General features: G+C 35.3%; 1 protein-coding gene across 1 annotated transcript in view; it reads left to right on the top strand.

Annotated features, from left to right (window-relative positions):
* The first annotated feature begins 1468 nt into the window (after positions 1-1468).
* Positions 1469-18982, top strand: part of LOC131935719 (small ribosomal subunit protein uS10m) — a 24095-nt gene continuing 6581 nt past the window's right edge. The window contains exons 1-3 of the mRNA XM_059292303.1: positions 1469-1756; positions 15617-15667; positions 16680-16798. Of these exons, the coding sequence (XP_059148286.1) occupies positions 1715-1756; positions 15617-15667; positions 16680-16798 (212 nt within the window). The 5' untranslated portion in view covers positions 1469-1714. The remainder of the gene's footprint in view (positions 1757-15616; positions 15668-16679; positions 16799-18982) is intronic.

Genomic DNA, 18982 nt, shown 5'->3' with positions numbered 1-18982 from the left:
TAATAAATAATGAAGATAATCCCCCAAAAAACAGAATCAGTCTCAAGGTTTTACTATTTTTAAATACATTTTTTTTGAAAACTCACCTTTTAAATTCAATATGAGATTCACAAAAACAAGTAAAAAGTTAAAATAAAACGGTTAAAAATCCCTGTTAAGAAGGAGGGCATTTAAAACTGGAATCATAATCGCGTTCCTGTCGTTTTTAAACGTTTTAAAAAGCGATGCGAAACACTAAATTTAAATTAGAATCTAGATTTTTTTGTTCACAAAAGGTTTAGAGCCTGTGACGTCATATTTTATTTACTTAATGACATGTGCAACTAGCTTGTCTAATATATAAAGCTCAATTCTGTATGTAAAAATAAGTTTGTTTGTTTGTCGTTGACATACTTCTATGGATTTAAGTGTTAGACTATTATCGTGCTCACAGTCTAAATTTATGAGTTTAAAAATTACTATTGAAAGTGTTGGGAAATAATTTTCATTTTTCGAACTGATAGTAATAATTGTCGGCATGTTCATTAAACACAATTTTTAAAAAATAACAAAAATTCTAATTATGTCTGAAAATTATTTATATTTAGTCCTTTAGCACTTACTTCCCTTTGATAAATTAGGAAAACACAATTACTTCCCTTTATAAAACATTGCATTAGTGGAAAAGAATTTACTTTTTATTACTTTGCTTTGGTGTTGGGAAAAAAATAATTACATAATTAGCGGGGATTGATCAAGTGCAAATGTTGTAGGTATTTTACGAATAAGCTTGGAGCATTATAATTGTTCATTTGGTTTGGTTTGGCACCTACGTTCGTTTAAGTGAGTGCAAAAGACTATGCATAAGTTGGGGTACTGTAGTCGATTAAATAGCTGAAACAGGCGATTCTGCCCCGGGCTAGACTGTGAGCACTTTGCGTTTATGTTCGCGTTTGTGTTTTCATTGTGTTTAGGTTGGGTTTGCGTTAGTGGTTGCGTTTTGATTTGGTTCGTTTTTTTTATCTTTCTTTTTTCGTTTTCGTTTGTGTTTTTTTCTTTGGGTTTGTGTTTGTATTTGTGTTTGTGGTTGGTTTTGCGTTTGGATTTGGTTTGTTTTCGTTTGCTTTTTCGTTTGTGTTTTTTTTCTTTGGGTTTGTGTTTGTTGTTGGTTTTGCGTTTAGATTTGGTTTGTTTTTGTTTGCTTTTCTTTTGTTTTTTTCTTTGTGTTTGTATTGGTGTTTGTGGTTGTGGTTGGGTTTGTTGTTAGGTTTTTGTTTTCGTTTGTATTTGTAATTGTGTTAGCGTTGTGTTTGCGTTTTGTTGTTTTGGTTGGTTGTGGTTTGGGTGGGCAATGCCGGGTTTATGATGATTACTAAACACACAGGTAATGGTCTTTAACAGAAAGGTTTTTCACAGAAGCCAGAGCAGGGCCTGGCCGGGTCGGCTAGTAAAAACTAAAAGCTTGTAAGAAGGGGTAGATCACTCCCGCTTAATTTTTTTTTCAAAAGAGTTAGCTCTAGATCTAGATCTAGATAGAATCTATTAAGTCTAAAGACCAGTAGATCTAGAGATCTAGATTCTAGACCTAGATCTAGAAAGAATCTGGCGAATAACCTAGAAAGTTGTAAGAAAGACGGTGATCTATTTTAAAGAACATAGAGATCTATGACATATAGAGTCATATCTATATCTAGATTCTACATTTTATGATAAAAGAGTCCCTGATAAAATAACAATGACAACTTTATTTAAAATACAGAAGAGTCTTATACAAACAGTAGGTAGCCTAATTTTAATTTAAATTTTTAATTTAATTAATAATTAGGCCTAATTTAAAAATTTTAAATTTAGATTAGAATGATTAGAATCTCAAATACTCTATGCTGCATGCTTGTAATTTAATAATTTTCTATGCTAGATCTCTAGAATCTAGAGATCAGATCTAAATCAAATTAATTTAGAAATTTTATATTTTTAGAATAAATGCTATAAAAGTTGCAAATCCAGAGAACTTGAAAATAATTTGTTGAGTTTAAGGCTACATCTCTATTTATTTTCATCAAGCCTAAGTTTAAACCGGATGTTTCACTTTCGTAAGACAAATATTGATTGGCTGTACAGTAACTTAGTGATCGATAACTAGAGTAAAGTTCCACGCGCGGTTAAAACACCGGTGCGGTCATCGCCTGTTTATCGCTTCGTACAATATTTGTTTTGATGTTTTATACGAAACTACCGATATCTGCTGTAAACCTGTCCATTTCTAAATATATCCAGGTCAAATTCTTTTGTTTTTCTCCTTCTGGAAGTCGAGTTTTTAAATTTTAAAGTTTCGAGGTATGACGTCGAAGGCGATTCTAGTTCCCCGTATGAAAAACACTAGGTCCCAGATGAGATGAATAAACCAACCAATCAAAGCTTTTTATAACTAGGTTAACTATAAATAGCTTCTACAATATGTGCGGGACACTGTACATACGATAGATTAGGCTAATAAAGCTACCTGATAGGTGAATAGGGGTGGCCGCAGCTTGGGTGTCGATTTGGGTGGTTTCACCGCGCTGCGTAACCAACGACTTGAGCTAGACTAGCCTAGTTCTAGATGCTCTACATTTCAAGCTAAGCCTAGAATCTGTATAATTTCTATTTTTTTCTGTTGTTTTAAATTATTTCGATCATCTACTTCTTCTTAATCTAGTTTGTGTCTCTACATACAAGCATATCTAAGCAAATGTTACGTTATGTCTTGTTAGTGATTGTTACGTCCCTTTGTTATGATTATTATAGTTGCGTCCCTTGAGTCATCACTGGGTCAACTTTTAATGTCGTTAATTAATTTAATTAACATGTTTTTAATTTGGTTTTGAAATCTATTAATTAATAATACAATCAACAACACGTTTAAAAGTGTAAAATATTTGTTTTATTTATTAAACTAGGATTAAAACGTATAAAACAAGATCGTTACGCAAGCCGGTTCAGATGGCCGCAGGGAAAAAAAAAGAGGGGAAAAAAATATCGCAAGTAGCACGTCACTAAAACATGAATATCTCAAATTCAATGCGTAGGAATATAAAATGATTGATACATATTAAGAGTAGAAAGGCAGAGGAATAATATAGTACTTTGGGTTTGTTTCTGTGTTAAACGGTTACAAAATAGCGCCCGATGAAAGTCGATGAAAGTCGGGAGTTCGCTATGTGTGACAGCGCGTGGAACTTTACTCTATTTGTTTACAAAAATTTGCAGATCAAGTTTTTAAATAACAATGCAAATTTAAAACCCCATGACCGAGTTTTCTATTTTTAGCTTACAATGTGTACAATAAAATCTATGCCGGCCTATCCAATAGCAGGATGCCATTGTTTATGTCGCCATTACACGTGAAAACCAAATTGTTTTTGCTTTTTTTTTAAATTTTATTTAGTTACCGAAAATATTAAAAACATCAAATACGTCCAATCTTTAGTAAAGTCCAAAAATAACCAGAAAGACAGGATTTTATAACCATATTAATTGTAACTACGCCGTGCAAGATTTTTAAATTAATTTATGCACCTCTCAAATACCTTTGAGACTTTTCTCGCTCGTGTCCATTAGGGGCCAAGAAAACAAACAAAAACAAAATGATCAATTAACTTCTTAAAATGCGAAACTCTTTTTCCCCATCAAAAAAGCTCAAAAAGTTACGTTGGTTTGTGTTTTCCATTCATAGCATGATGTCATAGCAATTACGACAACATTGGGTATTTTAGTTACCAAAAAAAAACCAAAACTCTTTGTTAGAAATAAAACTTTAGGCCCTATATTGTCATTATGTTTATTAAAGAAATATCAGACATATTTATTATAAATTCTATGTACAATTTAAGACATTAGGCCTTCCATGATGAATTGAACAATCAATACCCATGAAGATGATAATAAAATTAATATCCAAAACTAAAAATAGATCTGACAGAAATCTAGATCTAGGCATTCTAACTGTAAAGACAATACAGTATTAGGTAAGATGATAAATCAGCTTTTTTTAAAACTTTAAAATAAATACTCTATAATTATTTTTCTCTTCTGTAGTAGCATTAGGTTAGGCGAAGTTTTTTTTTTTTTTTTTTACCAGCTTTGCGTAGTAAATCTATAGTCCTGTAAGCTTGCATGAACTTAAAATGACCCTAAGTTATTTTACAATTTGCTTGGTTTATGAGGGGAGGGGTGGGTTTGCCCACCGACGATCTCTAACAGCAATCGTTAATGCTGTGACGTATGTATGGTAGGCCTGCTGAACTCACGGTGAACCCTCGACCGTGTCAACATTTTTCTCCCGCAGACAAGAAAATGTAAGCAGTCGATCTCGCGAGCGACGATGTTTGGAAAATCTTGAATAATTATTTTATAAAATATTATTTCGATCAAAAAAATATTTTTAAAAAAGAAAGAAAATAAAGCCGCTTGTGGCATTTCCTATGTGAAACAATAAAATAAAGCACAACTGATTTACTTCGGATTCGAACTCGAAGATTCTAGGTCACCTACCGCACCATTCTGTTTACTCTGCCACACACCACGATGTATTGGAAAATAAAATATTAGACATTTTGTATCAAAAGATTGCTAAAAGGAAATAAATACTACTTTATTTATCGATATCGTACTACGTAGTAACTGAGTAACTGCGTAAATTTTACACACAATTCCTATATGTTTAACTAACACAACAGCATTAACGAGGTTGACCAAGTCTAAAAATTAAAAAAATTGCCAGTAGGCCTAATTAGATTTAGCACAAAAAAGGCTCGGAATGAGCATTGTTTAAAATACAATACTAAGGCCTAATTAAAAACTACATATAATTTCATATAAATTATATAGACGGGTAGGCCACGAAGTATTTAGATCTAGTATTTACAAGGTTAACGACCGTTCACGAATTATGTTCAATGAAACTAACAGTGCAGTCGGCCTACTTGGCTTGCAGTGAAGAAAAAAATCAATATACTTATAAAATTACTAATACTTTAATACAATAATAATGTCCACAATTTCTACACACGCTACAACTGAATTATAATTAAAATACTAAACTTAACAGTGCATTCCGCAAAAAAACAAAAATTAGTTGTTTCTATCTGGCAACTAGCGTAACAATGACGTAACATTACTAAAAATAGCAGAGGCATGGTATTTCTATGGTGAATTGGATTTTGGAAAGGGGAAACATCATCAATGTAATTAATCATGGTAAATATCTCAAATATATATTTATCTAGGATCTGTCGAGCGCTGTTGCCCGGTGGTCGGTCGTTTTTCGTTGAAGTTCAGTTTCTCCTGAGAGTGCTCAACAAGCAATGCTTGTATCAATTATAACTACATATCTCGCAAATTTTTCTGGCATTTAAGCCATAGTATCCATTTCCTTAGCATTTCGCATTAAAATAATGATGAGATATTGCTAGATTAGCAGTTTTTTTCATTTTTGTATATAGGACCCCCCCAAAAACATTTAAAATGCGAAAACCAAACGAGCATGACGTTTCAGGGTCAGGCTCTGACTTCCGGTTTTGGTAAGGAGATAACTAAAATCTAGATATTATTTATTAATTTATTATTTTATTTAGCCTAAAATCACTAATCATTTGTCTAGAGTCTGGATCTAAATTTTGGTAATCTATCGTTTTAGGTCAATTTTTTAGGTCTTCGTAAAATCGCCCGCGGCTAGTAATGTACGAAAAAGCTACCTGCAGTGGATTCCCCTTGATTAGGGAGCTAAATGTTTTACTTTTTTCTGAAAGCCCAATTTTGATCCAAACACAGATGGCGCTCCATCTGTACAAACCCCACAGCAGTTTTCTCATTTAAATCATCCAGTTTTTAAAAAAAACTTATTTATTTTCTCCATGCTATCTTCCCAAATAGCAACTCTTCTTTGCTATCATCTGAATGAATATATCTCACAAAGAAAGGCAACTTCAAACACGAACTAATGTCTGTTGATTCATCAACTTGAAAAGCTTAATTTCTTTCAAAATTTGTTCTTTAACATGTATGGATATGTCTGCTATAAGCCGCTGAATTGTATTATTAGACAGAGCTATTTGATGCATCTTTACTGCACTGGAATCCCCAAGAATTTCTCCATCTTCAACATACAGGGTTTGATGAGATTTTCTCCTAGTGTGTTGTTTTTGCTTGGTAATTTCTAATGTGACTTCATTTGATGCTTGCACTAATGCTGTGTTCAATTAAGTCTCCGATGTTTGCAACTAGCTTCATGATGACGAAAGAACTCCATATCTTTTTGGTGTGTTCTGAATGACTTGTTCCAAAATGACATTTAAGTTTTGAAGGTTTCATAGACTCATGGCTGAGTAAAACTTTGCACAGTAGGCATTGTTTGTCTCTATTTCATTTCCTGTGATGTTAGTAAAACTGAATTTTTAGTCTACCAGTTTGCGACCCACCAGAAAGCCCTTCGCGACTCCCAGTTTGGGAACCCATGTTCTAGATCTAGATAATTAAAAAGATTCTATCTCTACTACAGTATACTTAAGTATACTAGATCTCTACTACAGTATACTTAAGTATACTAGATCTCTACTAGGGTTGTTAGTATTGGCTGAGTTGGCACTCGAAATCTCCCATTACTTTCTGATACCAGGCTCACGAGATTTGATTTTGCATATTTAGGCCTATAAGTTTAAATTTAAGGTAATTAAGTTTAAAAGGTCGTTACTACCTATGCCAAGGCTATTCCCAGCCGGCTGTCATTTCATTCTGACTGGGGAGTGGGAATAATATCTTACAATAATAAAAACATTTCTTGTGACTGGGGAGTGGGAATAATATCTTACAATAATAAAAACATTTCTTGTGACTGGGGAGTGGGAATAATATCTTACAATAATAAAAACATTTCTTGTGACTGGGGAGTGGGAATAATATCTTACAATAATAAAAACATTTCTTGTGACTGGGGAGTGGGAATAATATCTTACAATAATAAAAACATTTCTTGTGACTGGGGAGTGGGAATAATATCTTACAATAATAAAAACATTTCTTGTGACTGGGGAGTGGGAATAATATCTTACAATAATAAAAACATTTCTTGTGACTGGGGAGTGGGAATAATATCTTACAATAATAAAATCATTTCTTGTGACTGGGGAGTGGGAATAATATCTTACAATAATAAAATCATTTCTTGTGACTGGGGAGTGGGAATAATATCTTACAATAATAAAAACATTTCTTGTGACTGGGGAGTGGGAATAATATCTTACAATAATAAAAACATTTCTTGTGACTGGGGAGTGGGAATAATATCTTACAATAATAAAAACATTTCTTGTGACTGGGGAGTGGGAATAATATCTTACAATAATAAAAACATTTCTTGTGACTGGGGAGTGGGAATAATATCTTACAATAATAAAAACATTTCTTGTGACTGGGGAGTGGGAATAATATCTTACAATAATAAAAACATTTTTTGTGACTGGGGAGTGGGAATAATATCTTACAATAATAAAAACATTTCTTGTGACTGGGGAGTGGGAATAATATCTTACAATAATAAAAACATTTCTTGTGACTGGGGAGTGGGAATAATATCTTACAATAATAAAAACATTTCTTGTGACTGGGGAGTGGGAATAATATCTTACAATAATAAAATCATTTCTTGTGACTGGGGAGTGGGAATAATATCTTACAATAATAAAATCATTTCTTGTGACTGGGGAGTGGGAATAATATCTTACAATAATAAAAACATTTCTTGTGACTGGGGAGTGGGAATAATATCTTACAATAATAAAAACATTTCTTGTGACTGGGGAGTGGGAATAATATCTTACAATAATAAAAACATTTCTTGTGACTGGGGAGTGGGAATAATATCTTACAATAATAAAAACATTTCTTGTGACTGGGGAGTGGGAATAATATCTTACAATAATAAAAACATTTCTTGTGACTGGGGAGTGGGAATAATATCTTACAATAATAAAAACATTTCTTGTGACTGGGGAGTGGGAATAATATCTTACAATAATAAAAACATTTCTTGTGACTGGGGAGTGGGAATAATATCTTACAATAATAAAAACATTTCTTGTGACTGGGGAGTGGGAATAATATCTTACAATAATAAAAACATTTCTTGTGACTGGGGAGTGGGAATAATATCTTACAATAATAAAATCATTTCTTGTGACTGGGGAGTGGGAATAATATCTTACAATAATAAAATCATTTCTTGTGACTGGGGAGTGGGAATAATATCTTACAATAATAAAATCATTTCTTGTGACTGGGGAGTGGGAATAATATCTTACAATAATAAAAACATTTCTTGTGACTGGGGAGTGGGAATAATATCTTACAATAATAAAAACATTTCTTGTGACTGGGGAGTGAGGTACAGATTAAGAGAGCAGTGCTAGTTTTTATTGTGTTATATTTTTATTAAAAAAATATTCTGGTTTAAGTTTAGCGTTTAGGCTCATATCTGCTACATTGGTCGTAGATGTACTGAACAATTATCATTATGCACGCTAATCAAATCTATACAAGTCTAATTAATAGATCTAGTATTTTTTTAAATAAATAATATCAACGAGCCCACCCGCTGCGTATCATACGCCGCTATTTAGTTGTTTTATTTTCCACTTTTCAGTAATTCATAATTTGTGAATGAATTTGACAGTACCAATGCTGCCACTGAAAATATTTGCTTTAAAACACTATCAGTAGGTCGTTAAGGACGATAACCCCCCCCCCCTTTCCCCCAACACTTACCCTACCCCCCCCCCTCCGTGAAAGCAGCCTCCTCTTAGTTACCTCCCTTAAGTTTAAAATCGTTTCAAACTAAATTATCTGCCCGTAATAGTTGTCATTAAACTCTGCTCTACGATTGTAAACATTTTTTCTATGGTTTTCTATGGTCTCCATGAAGAGAATTCTATATATATAGATTATGCATCAGCTTAGTTAGTAGTTCTTATTGCTATTCAACTGTCAATTACCGTTTAAAATTCAAATAGGATGTCACTTTTAATCAGCTATAAGTCACAGTTCCCATCCCAAGTCTTTTTTTTTTTTTGCATATTTGCCATTAATGACGTCACAAATGATTCAAAAAATGTTAAACCCTGTCATGAACACGGGAAAAAATGTGAAAATAGGGGGCATAAATTAAGTGTCATAAGCTATGGCAACTGATGGTTTGAAAATAGGGGGCATAAATTAAGTGTCATAAGCTATGGCAACTGATGGTTTGAAAATAGGGGGCATAAATTAAGTGTCATAAGCTATGGCAACTGATGGTTTGAAAATAGGGGGCATAAATTAAGTGTCATAAGCTATGGCAACTGATGGTTTGAAAATAGGGGGCATAAATTAAGTGTCATAAGCTATGGCAACTGATGGTTTCGAACCTGCACCTCCCGGCACACCAGCCATCCACATTTCCACACAACTTCATACTTAATTTGGTGTTTTTAACATTAAATCTATCAAAAACAGTTATGACTGTGAATAGCCCTAATACAGCGACTGGGAATAGACACTTTGTTCTACCTATTCATTTAACCTCTTAACGCAGATAGTCGCGTTTTCGCGACATACCGATTTAGCGCATAGGTACATTTATCCTACTGCTGCCGGTCGTTGTGTATTGGGTACATCCAGACGGTTGTATTGGTTACATCCAGACGGTCGTTGTGTATTGGTTACATCCAGACGGTCGTTGTGTATTGGTTACATCCAGACGGTCATTGTGTATTGGTTACATCCAGACGGTCGTTGTGTATTGGTTACATCCAGACGGTCGTTGTGTATTGGTTACATCCAGACGGTCGTTGTGTATTGGTTACATCCAGACGGTCGTTGTGTATTGGTTACATCCAGACGGTCGTTGTGTATTGGTTACATCCAGACGGTCGTTGTGTATTGGGCACATCCAGACGGTCATTGTGTATTGGTTACATCCAGACGGTCATTGTGTATTGGTTACATCCAGACGGTCGTTGTGTATTGGTTACATCCAGACGGTCGTTGTGTATTGGTTACATCCAGACGGTCGTTGTGTATTGGTTACATCCAGACGGTCGTTGTGTATTGGGCACATCCAGACGGTCGTTGTGTATTGGTTACATCCAGACGGTCGTTGTGTATTGGTTACATCCAGACGGTCGTTGTGTATTGGGCACATCCAGACGGTCATTGTGTATTGGTTACATCCAGACGGTCGTTGTGTATTGGTTACATCCAGACGGTCGTTGTGTATTGGTTACATCCAGACGGTCGTTGTGTATTGCTTACATCCAGACGGTCGTTGTGTATTGGTTACATCCAGACGGTTGTATCGGTACCAACGGCCACGTTGTCAAGTCGAAATTTATGACGTCACACTCTATTGACTCACGCGCATCGTAATTTTTTTGACTTTGTGAATTCAGCCTACTTACATTAATTATTTTTACTAAATAGGCGATCTGTTTTTGCTACAAAAAATACTAATAGCTTTATTATTCACTCTTTTATGTATATAAACAATATAAATCACATTTGAGAATAATTTTGGAAGTTATCTGCTAATTACAGTTTGTCGCGTTTTCGCGACATCCAGCAATAAGACATATAATGGAACATCTTTTGCCAAGCAGGTATAACGAAATACGATGCATCGCCAAGCTGTCATTCATTCAAGTTTGATTATAAATAAGTAAAGGATTTACGTTTGATTATAAATAAGTAAAGGATTTACAATGTAGTCTTCACCTATATATAAAAGTGCACTTTAGAACGTTATGGTCCATGTGGTAGGTGAAGTAGAGTTCACCTGTTTCACTGACATTGGCATATGGAGAGAGAGCGATGCTTGAATAATGTGATCATGTTGCTGGGTCCAATATAACGAATTTAGCTTTGAAATAGTATTGTAAAATATTAGGAGAACATAAAAAAATAAATAGACAACAGGAAGTGAGGTGGTGGACCACTATCCTGGATACCACCAAAGAAATGTCTTCACAGTGACCCTGACAATAATAACACTGAGCATAGACCTACACCTCGTAATAAATACAGTAAGGTTGAGTACTGACAAACATACACATTGCAGTGCTATTGAATAGCCACATTAGTGGCATTATACTGGCATTTAGTACAGACAGCAGTGTTATTGAGTACCCACATCTTCAGCACTGAGTACCAACATCAGTGACACTGAGCAACCACAGTTTGAGCACTAAGCACTCACAGCAGTGATACTGAGTACCCACTGCTAAGACTGAGTACCCACATCAACGTTATCGATTACCAACAGCGCCAGTGCTGAGTACCCACAGCAGTGACACTGAGTACCCACACCTTCAGCACTGAGTACCCATACCAGTGGCAATATGTAGCTACAGCACTGTCATTGGTAATCAATAGCAGAATCAGTCTAGCACAATAGCCGTAGCATGAATCTGAAACATAGGGTACCATCAACAATAGCAGTGAGTACCCACACCGGTGGCACTGAGTACCCACAGCAGTGACACGAAGTACCCATAGCAGCTGCATTAAGCATGGACGAATATACAATGGCTGAACACTGTTATTTAGGACAGTATTTGTTCATGTGCTATGTGTGTATAGCAAATATAGGTCAAATGTGAAATATGCGTCTTTATTAGTTGACCTTGAATAAGAGTTCACGAAAATGACATAACTGGGGACAACTAAGGCTCTACACATTGGAGGAAGTCGTTTCATATGTAGTGTGTTACTGTAGTGTAGTAGAACCACGACAGCAAAACTTCAAATTACCCATTCATAAGAGTTAGTCAGTGAGCAGGTGCAGCAGAGTTATGTAACTCTATGCCTGAGCTAAAAAGTATAGTTTACATGAAATTTGCAAGTGATTCTACATCTCCTTGCATGTCAGCATGTTTAGTTTATCATATTCTATTGTTTGTGCGTGGATATTTAGAGAAACACGTGTCAGTAAAAATAGTAAAATGACCCGGACTAAAAAAAATTAAATTACTGTTTGGTCCATTAGTGCCTGATGTCGCGTTTTCGCCACATACCGTAATTATCATAAAAAATAAGTCCAAATTTAAAAACAACAATATACCTCAAATTTTATGTCAGTATGATGAGAGAAAATCAGCACAAACAATTTTTTACACGCTTGGAACATAATTCAGACATTAAGGGGTTAAAAGTAAAATGGTTCCCTGTTATTGTCATTGCTTTGCGATATGGTTTAGGCCCTCTCGTGATCAGCATTCCTTATACATAAAAGGCTGATTTCAAATATGATGGAATCTTGATTTTTAAAGGGTATCTTTTAGATGAAAGTAAGATCCACATTGTGTAATAGATCTTTTGTGTTGAACACACTGTGATTAACTTCTTTTTTGTTGGTTTTATCTATGAATGTATGTTACAATGAATGTTTATAATTTTGTAACTTTATTTTTATTAATACTTTAATACTTCAATAGGCTGGTATTTTTTTATAGGTCACTTTTAACTGTCTATATTCTATAAGACTACCAAAATAAAGACTATTCAAAATAGCCAAATTGTAAAGTTAACATTAAAATTTAAAAAATGCCTTAAAGTACTAAAAGCCCAAAACTCAAAGTAAAGTGCCTTTTGGGTTTGGGTTAGCGCCTATATGTTGTTTGGTTAGTGTCTGTATGTTGTTTGGTTAGTGTCTGTATGTTGTTTGGTTAGTGTCTGTATGTTGTTTGGTTAGTGTCTATATGTTGTTTGGTTAGTGTCTGTATGTTGTTTGGTTAGTGTCTGTATGTTGTTTGGTTAGTGTCTGTATGTGTATTTAGTGTTTGTATGTTGTTTGGTTAGTGTCTGTATGATGTTTGGTTAGTGTCTGTATGTTGTTTGGTTAGTGTCTGTATGTTGTTTGGTTAGTGTCTGTATGTTGTTTGGTTAGTGTCTGTATGTTGTTTGGTAAGTGTCTGTATGTTGTTTGATTAGTGTCTGTATGTTTGGTTAGTGTCTGTATGTTGTTTGGTTAGTGTTTGTATGTTGTTTGGTTAGTGTCTGTATGTTGTTTGGTAAGTGTCTGTATGTTGTTTGATTAGTGTCTGTATGTTTGGTTATTGTCTGTATGTTGTTTGGTTAGTGTCTGTATGTTGTTTGGTTAGTGTCTGTATGTTGTTTGGTTAGTGTCTGTATGTTGTTTGGTTAGTGTCTGTATGTTGTTTGGTTAGTGTCTGTATGTTTGGTTAGTGTTTGTATGTTGTTTGGTTAGTGTTTGTATGTTGTTTGGTTAGTGTCTGTATGTTGTTTGGTTAGTGTCTGTATGTTGTTTGGTTAGTGTCTGTATGTTGTTTGGTTAGTGTCTATATGTTGTTTGGTTAGTGTCTGTATGTTGTTTGGTTAGTGTCTGTATGTTGTTTGGTTAGTGTTTGTATGTTGTTTGGTTAGTGTCTGTATGTGTATTTAGTGTTTGTATGTTGTTTGGTTAGTGTCTGTATGTTGTTTGGTTAGTGTCTGTATGTTTGGTTAGTGTCTGTATGTTGTTTGGTTAGTGTCTGTATGTTGTTTGGTTAGCACCTATATGTTGTTTGGTTAGTGTCTGTATGTTGTTTGGTTAGTGTCTGTATGTTTGGTTAGTGTCTGTATGTTGTTTGGTTAGTGTCTGTATGTTTGGTTAGTGTCTGTATGTTGTTTGGTTAGTGTCTGTATGTTGTTTGGTTAGTGTCTGTATGTTGTTTGGTTAGTGTCTGTATGTGTATTTAGTGTTTGTATGTTGTTTGGTTAGTGTCTGTATGTTGTTTGGTTAGTGTCTGTATGTTTGGTTAGTGTCTGTATGTTGTTTGGTTAGTGTCTGTATGTTGTTTGGTTAGCACCTATATGTTGTTTGGTTAGTGTCTGTATGTTGTTTGGTTAGTGTCTGTATGTTGTTTGGTTAGTGTCTGTATGTTGTTTGGTTAGTGTCTGTATGTTTGGTTAGTGTCTGTATGTTGTTTGGTTAGTGTCTGTATGTTGTTTGGTTAGTGTCTGTATGTTGTTTGGTTAGTGTCTGTATGTTGTTTGGTTAGTGTCTGTATGTTTGGTTAGTGTCTGTATGTTTGGTTAGTGTCTGTATGTTTGGTTAGTGTCTGTATGTTGTTTGGTTAGTGTCTGTATGTTGTTTGGTTAGTGTCTGTATGTTTGGTTAGTGTCTGTATGTTTGGTTAGTGTCTGTATGTTTGGTTAGTGTCTGTATGTTGTTTGGTTAGTGTCTGTATGTTTGGTTAGTGTCTGTATGTTGTTTGGATAGTGTCTGTATGTTTGGTTAGTGTCTGTATGTTGTTTGGTTAGTGTCTGTATGTTTGGTTAGTGTCTGTATGTTGTTTGGTTAGTGTCTGTATGTTGTTTGGTTAGTGTCTGTATGTTTGGTTAGTGTCTGTATGTTGTTTGGTTAGTGTCTGTATGTTTGGTTAGTGTCTGTATGTTGTTTGGTTAGTGTCTGTATGTTGTTTGGTTAGTGTCTGTATGTTGTTTGGTTAGTGTCTGTATGTTGTTTGGTTAGTGTCTGTATGTTGTTTGGTTAGTGTCTGTATGTTGTTTGGTTAGTGTCTGTATGTTGTTTGGTTAGTGTCTGTATGTTGTTTGGTTAGTGTTTGTATGTTGTTTGGTTAGTGTCTGTATGTTGTTTGGTTAGTGTCTGTATGTTGTTTGGTTAGTGTCTGTATGTTGTTTGGTTAGTGTCTGTATGTTGTTTGGTTAGTGTCTGTATGTTTGGTTAGTGTCTGTATGTTGTTTGGTTAGTGTCTGTATGTTGTTTGGTTAGTGTCTGTATGTTTGGTTAGTGTTTATATGTTGTTTGGTTAGTGTCTGTATGTTTGGTTAGTGTCTATATGTTGTTTGGTTAGTGTCTGTATGTTTGGTTAGTGTCTGTATGTTTGGTTAGTGTCTGTATGTTTGGTAAGTGTCTGTATGTTGTTTGGTTAGTGTCTGTATGTTGTTTGGTTAGTGTCTGTATGTTGTTTGGTTAGTGTCTGTATGTTGTTTGGTTAGTGTTTGTATGTTGTTTGGTTAGTGTCTGTATGTTGTTTGGTTAGTATCTGTATGTTTGGTTAGTGTCTGTATGTTGTTTGGTTAGTGTCTGTATGTTTGGTTAGTGTTTGTATGTTGTTTGGTTAGTGTCTGTATGTTGTTTGGTTAGTGTCTGTATGTTGTTTGGTTAGTGTCTGTATGTTGTTTGGTTAGTGTTTGTATGTTGTTTGGTAAGTGTCTGTATGTTGTTTGATTAGTGTCTGTATGTGTATTTAGTGTTTGTATGTTGTTTGGTTAGTGTCTGTATGTTGTTTGGTTAGTGTCTGTATGTTTGGTTAGTGTCTGTATGTTGTTTGGTTAGTGCCTGTATGTTGTTTGGTTAGTGTCTGTATGTTGTTTGGTTAGTGTCTGTATGTTGTTTGGTTAGTGCCTGTATGTTGTTTGGTTAACTAAGAAGCCCATTATTATTTGAGAAATTGATTGTATTCCATGACTTGCAAGTGTTGTGTTAAAACACTAAGAAGCCCATTATTGTTTGAGAAATTGATTGTATTCCATGACTTGCAAGTGTTGTGCTAGACCTGGTGCACCAAGTTGTTGTAGGAAAAAATTTTCAATTTATTTTCTTCAGCCTATTCGGTGCTTGCAACCTGTCAGATTCTTTACCCCAGCATCAATAAAGGTAGGTTCATCTCATCTGTGGGTAGGTTCATCTCATCTGTGGGTAGGTTCATCTCATCTGTGGGGAGGTTCATCTCATCTGTGGGTAGGTTCATCTCATCTGTGGGGAGGTTCATCTCATCTGTGGGTAGGTTCATCTCATCTGTGGGTAGGTTCATCTCATCTGTGGGTAGGTTCATCTCATCTGTGGGTAGGTTCATCTCATCTGTGGGTAGGTTCATCTCATCTGTGGGTAGGTTCATCTCATCTGTGGGGAGGTTCATCTCATCTGTGGGGAGGTTCATCTCATCTGTGGGGTGGTTCATCTCATCTCTGGGTAGGTTCATCTCATCTGTGGGTAGGTTCATCTCATCTGTGGGGAGGTTCATCTCATCTGTGGGTAGGTTCATCTCATCTGTGGGTAGGTTCATCTCATCTGTGGGTAGGTTCATCTCATCTGTGGGTAGGTTCATCTCATCTGTGGGTAGGTTCATCTCATCTGTGGGGTGGTTCATCTCATCTGTGGGGAGGTTCATCTCATCTGTGGGGAGGTTCATCTCATCTGTGGGTAGGTTCATCTCATCTGTGGGGAGGTTCATCTCATCTGTGGGTAGGTTCATCTCATCTGTGGGTAGGTTCATCTCATCTGTGGGGAGGTTCATCTCATCTGTGGGGAGGTTCATCTCATCTGTGGGTAGGTTCATCTCATCTGTGGGGAGGTTCATCTCATCTGTGGGTAGGTTCATCTCATCTGTGGGTAGGTTCATCTCATCTGTGGGTAGGTTCATCTCATCTGTGGGGAGGTTCATCTCATCTGTGGGTAGGTTCATCTCATCTGTGGGTAGGTTCATCTCATCTGTGGGTAGGTTCATCTCATCTGTGGGTAGGTTCATCTCATCTGTGGGGAGGTTCATCTCATGTTTATCTGTAAGCTTGGTCCTCCTTGTTATCTCATCTATGTGTAGCGTTCAGCGCAACTGAAGTTTGTTGGTAGAAATTGTGTTGAATCCCTTGTTCTCTTGTTCTCTGCCAAGGATCAACTCTACAGACAGATAAGATTGGAAATGAAAGGGCATGACAGTGCCGTTCTTAAAAGTTATCTACAGTTTACTACAACGGCAGCTCAAGAACTTGGTCTCCAGATTGCAAGAATGTGTGTAGTATTTTATAATAGAACTCCTCAAACATCTCATACATTCATCATTTCCTAAATACTATAATGTAGTATTTTTTATAATAGAACTCCTCAAACATCTCATACATTCATCATTTCCTAAATACTATAATGTAGTATTTTATAATAGAACTCCTCAAACATCTCATACATTCATCATTTCCTATATACTATAATGTAGTATTTTATAATAGAACTCCTCAAACATCTCATACATTCATCATTTCCTAAATACTATAATGTAGTATTTTATAATAGAACTTAAGAAAAACATCATGATTTCCTATAATGTAAGGAAGGAAACCAATAAAATACATATGAGTTGTTCTATTTCTATGTAGTGAGAAAAAGTATTTTTAGCAACAGTAGACCCAACACATGGGTGTTCTGGGCAGACCAAATCTGCCCGGTAGAGACACTCAAATTATTAGAGTCATAATAGTATACATTATTTGAATTCTTTTTAAACCTACCCCACATTCTTATACTTAACCCTTTCCCATTCCCTTAATAACTTTTAATAATTTTAATAACTCAAGTACTATAATATACAGTAGCTCAGATTAGAGTTTGGATTAGCTATGATGAAGATAAATGCCAAGAAAAGCATTCTTTCTCTTCTATAGACCCCACAAACTTAACTTGTACTTAAACTTAAGGTATTGTTCAATAGACCCCCACAAACTTGTACTTAAACCTAAGGTATTGTTCTATAGACGCCACCAACAGCAGATCTGCGAATGCCAGTCCTAGAAAGTTGCTTCAGTCCCCATTGTTCTGTACACACCCATGGTGCTCTCACATATGGCTTGTGAACATCACATATGGCTTGTGAACATCACATATGGCTTGTGAACATCACATATGGCTTGTGAACATCACATATGGCTTGTGAACATCACATATGGCTTGTGAACATCACATATGGCTTGTGAACATCACATATGGCTTGTGAACATCACATATGGCTTGTGAACATCACATATGGCTTGTGAACATCACATATGGCTTGTGAACATCACATATGGCTTGTGAACATCACATATGGCTTGTGAACATCACATATGGCTTGTGAACATCACATATGGCTTGTGAACATCACATATGGCTTGTGAACATCACATATGGCTTGTGAACAACACATATGGCTTGTGAACATCACATATGGCTTGTGAACATCACATATGGCTTGTGAACATCACATATGGCTTGTGAACATCACATATGGCTTGTGAACATCACATATGGCTTGTGAACATCACATATGGCTTGTGAACATCACATATGGCTTGTGAACATCACATATGGCTTGTGAACATCACATATGGCTTGTGAACATCACATATGGCTTGTGAACATCACATATGGCTTGTGAACATCACATATGGCTTGTGAACATCACATATGGCTTGTGAACATCACATATGGCTTGTGAACATCACATATGGCTTGTGAACATCACATATGGCTTGTGAACATCACATATGGCTTGTGAACATCACATATGGCTTGTGAACATCACATATGGCTTGTGAACATCACATATGGCTTGTGAACATCACATATGGCTTGTGAACATCACATATGGCTTGTGAACATCACATATGGCTTGTGAACATCACATATGGCTTGTGAACATCACATATGACTTGATCATCACATTATGACTTGATCATCACATTATGACTTGATCATCACATTATGACTTGATCATCACATTATGACTTGATCATCACATTATGACTTGATCATCACATTATGACTTGATCATCACATTATGACTTGATCATCACATTATGACTTGAACATCACATTATGACTTGACCATCACATTATGACTTGATCATCACATTATGACTTGATCATCACATTATGACTTGAACATCAAACTTCACTCTTTGACAGGACACGTTACACCCAAAATTAATTGACTTTTTACTGTAGAAACCTTCACAGGCAATCAGATGAAGTGTAGTAATGCATAGAAGACAAACACACAGACATACTTTCATTTATATATATTTTTATATATATATATATATACATATATATATATATATATATATATATATATATATATATATATATATATATATATATATATTTATATATATATATATATATATATATATATAACCCATGAAGCAACACTCTTTTCTTCTA

This window comes from Physella acuta, unplaced genomic scaffold (genome assembly GCF_028476545.2).
Source record: "Physella acuta isolate Inbredline_101_S28 unplaced genomic scaffold, ASM2847654v3 ptg000155l, whole genome shotgun sequence".
In the NCBI taxonomy this organism is placed as follows: domain Eukaryota; kingdom Metazoa; phylum Mollusca; class Gastropoda; family Physidae; genus Physella; species Physella acuta.
Note: the sequence above shows the minus strand (reverse complement) of the source record. Positions and strands in the feature narration are given on the sequence as shown.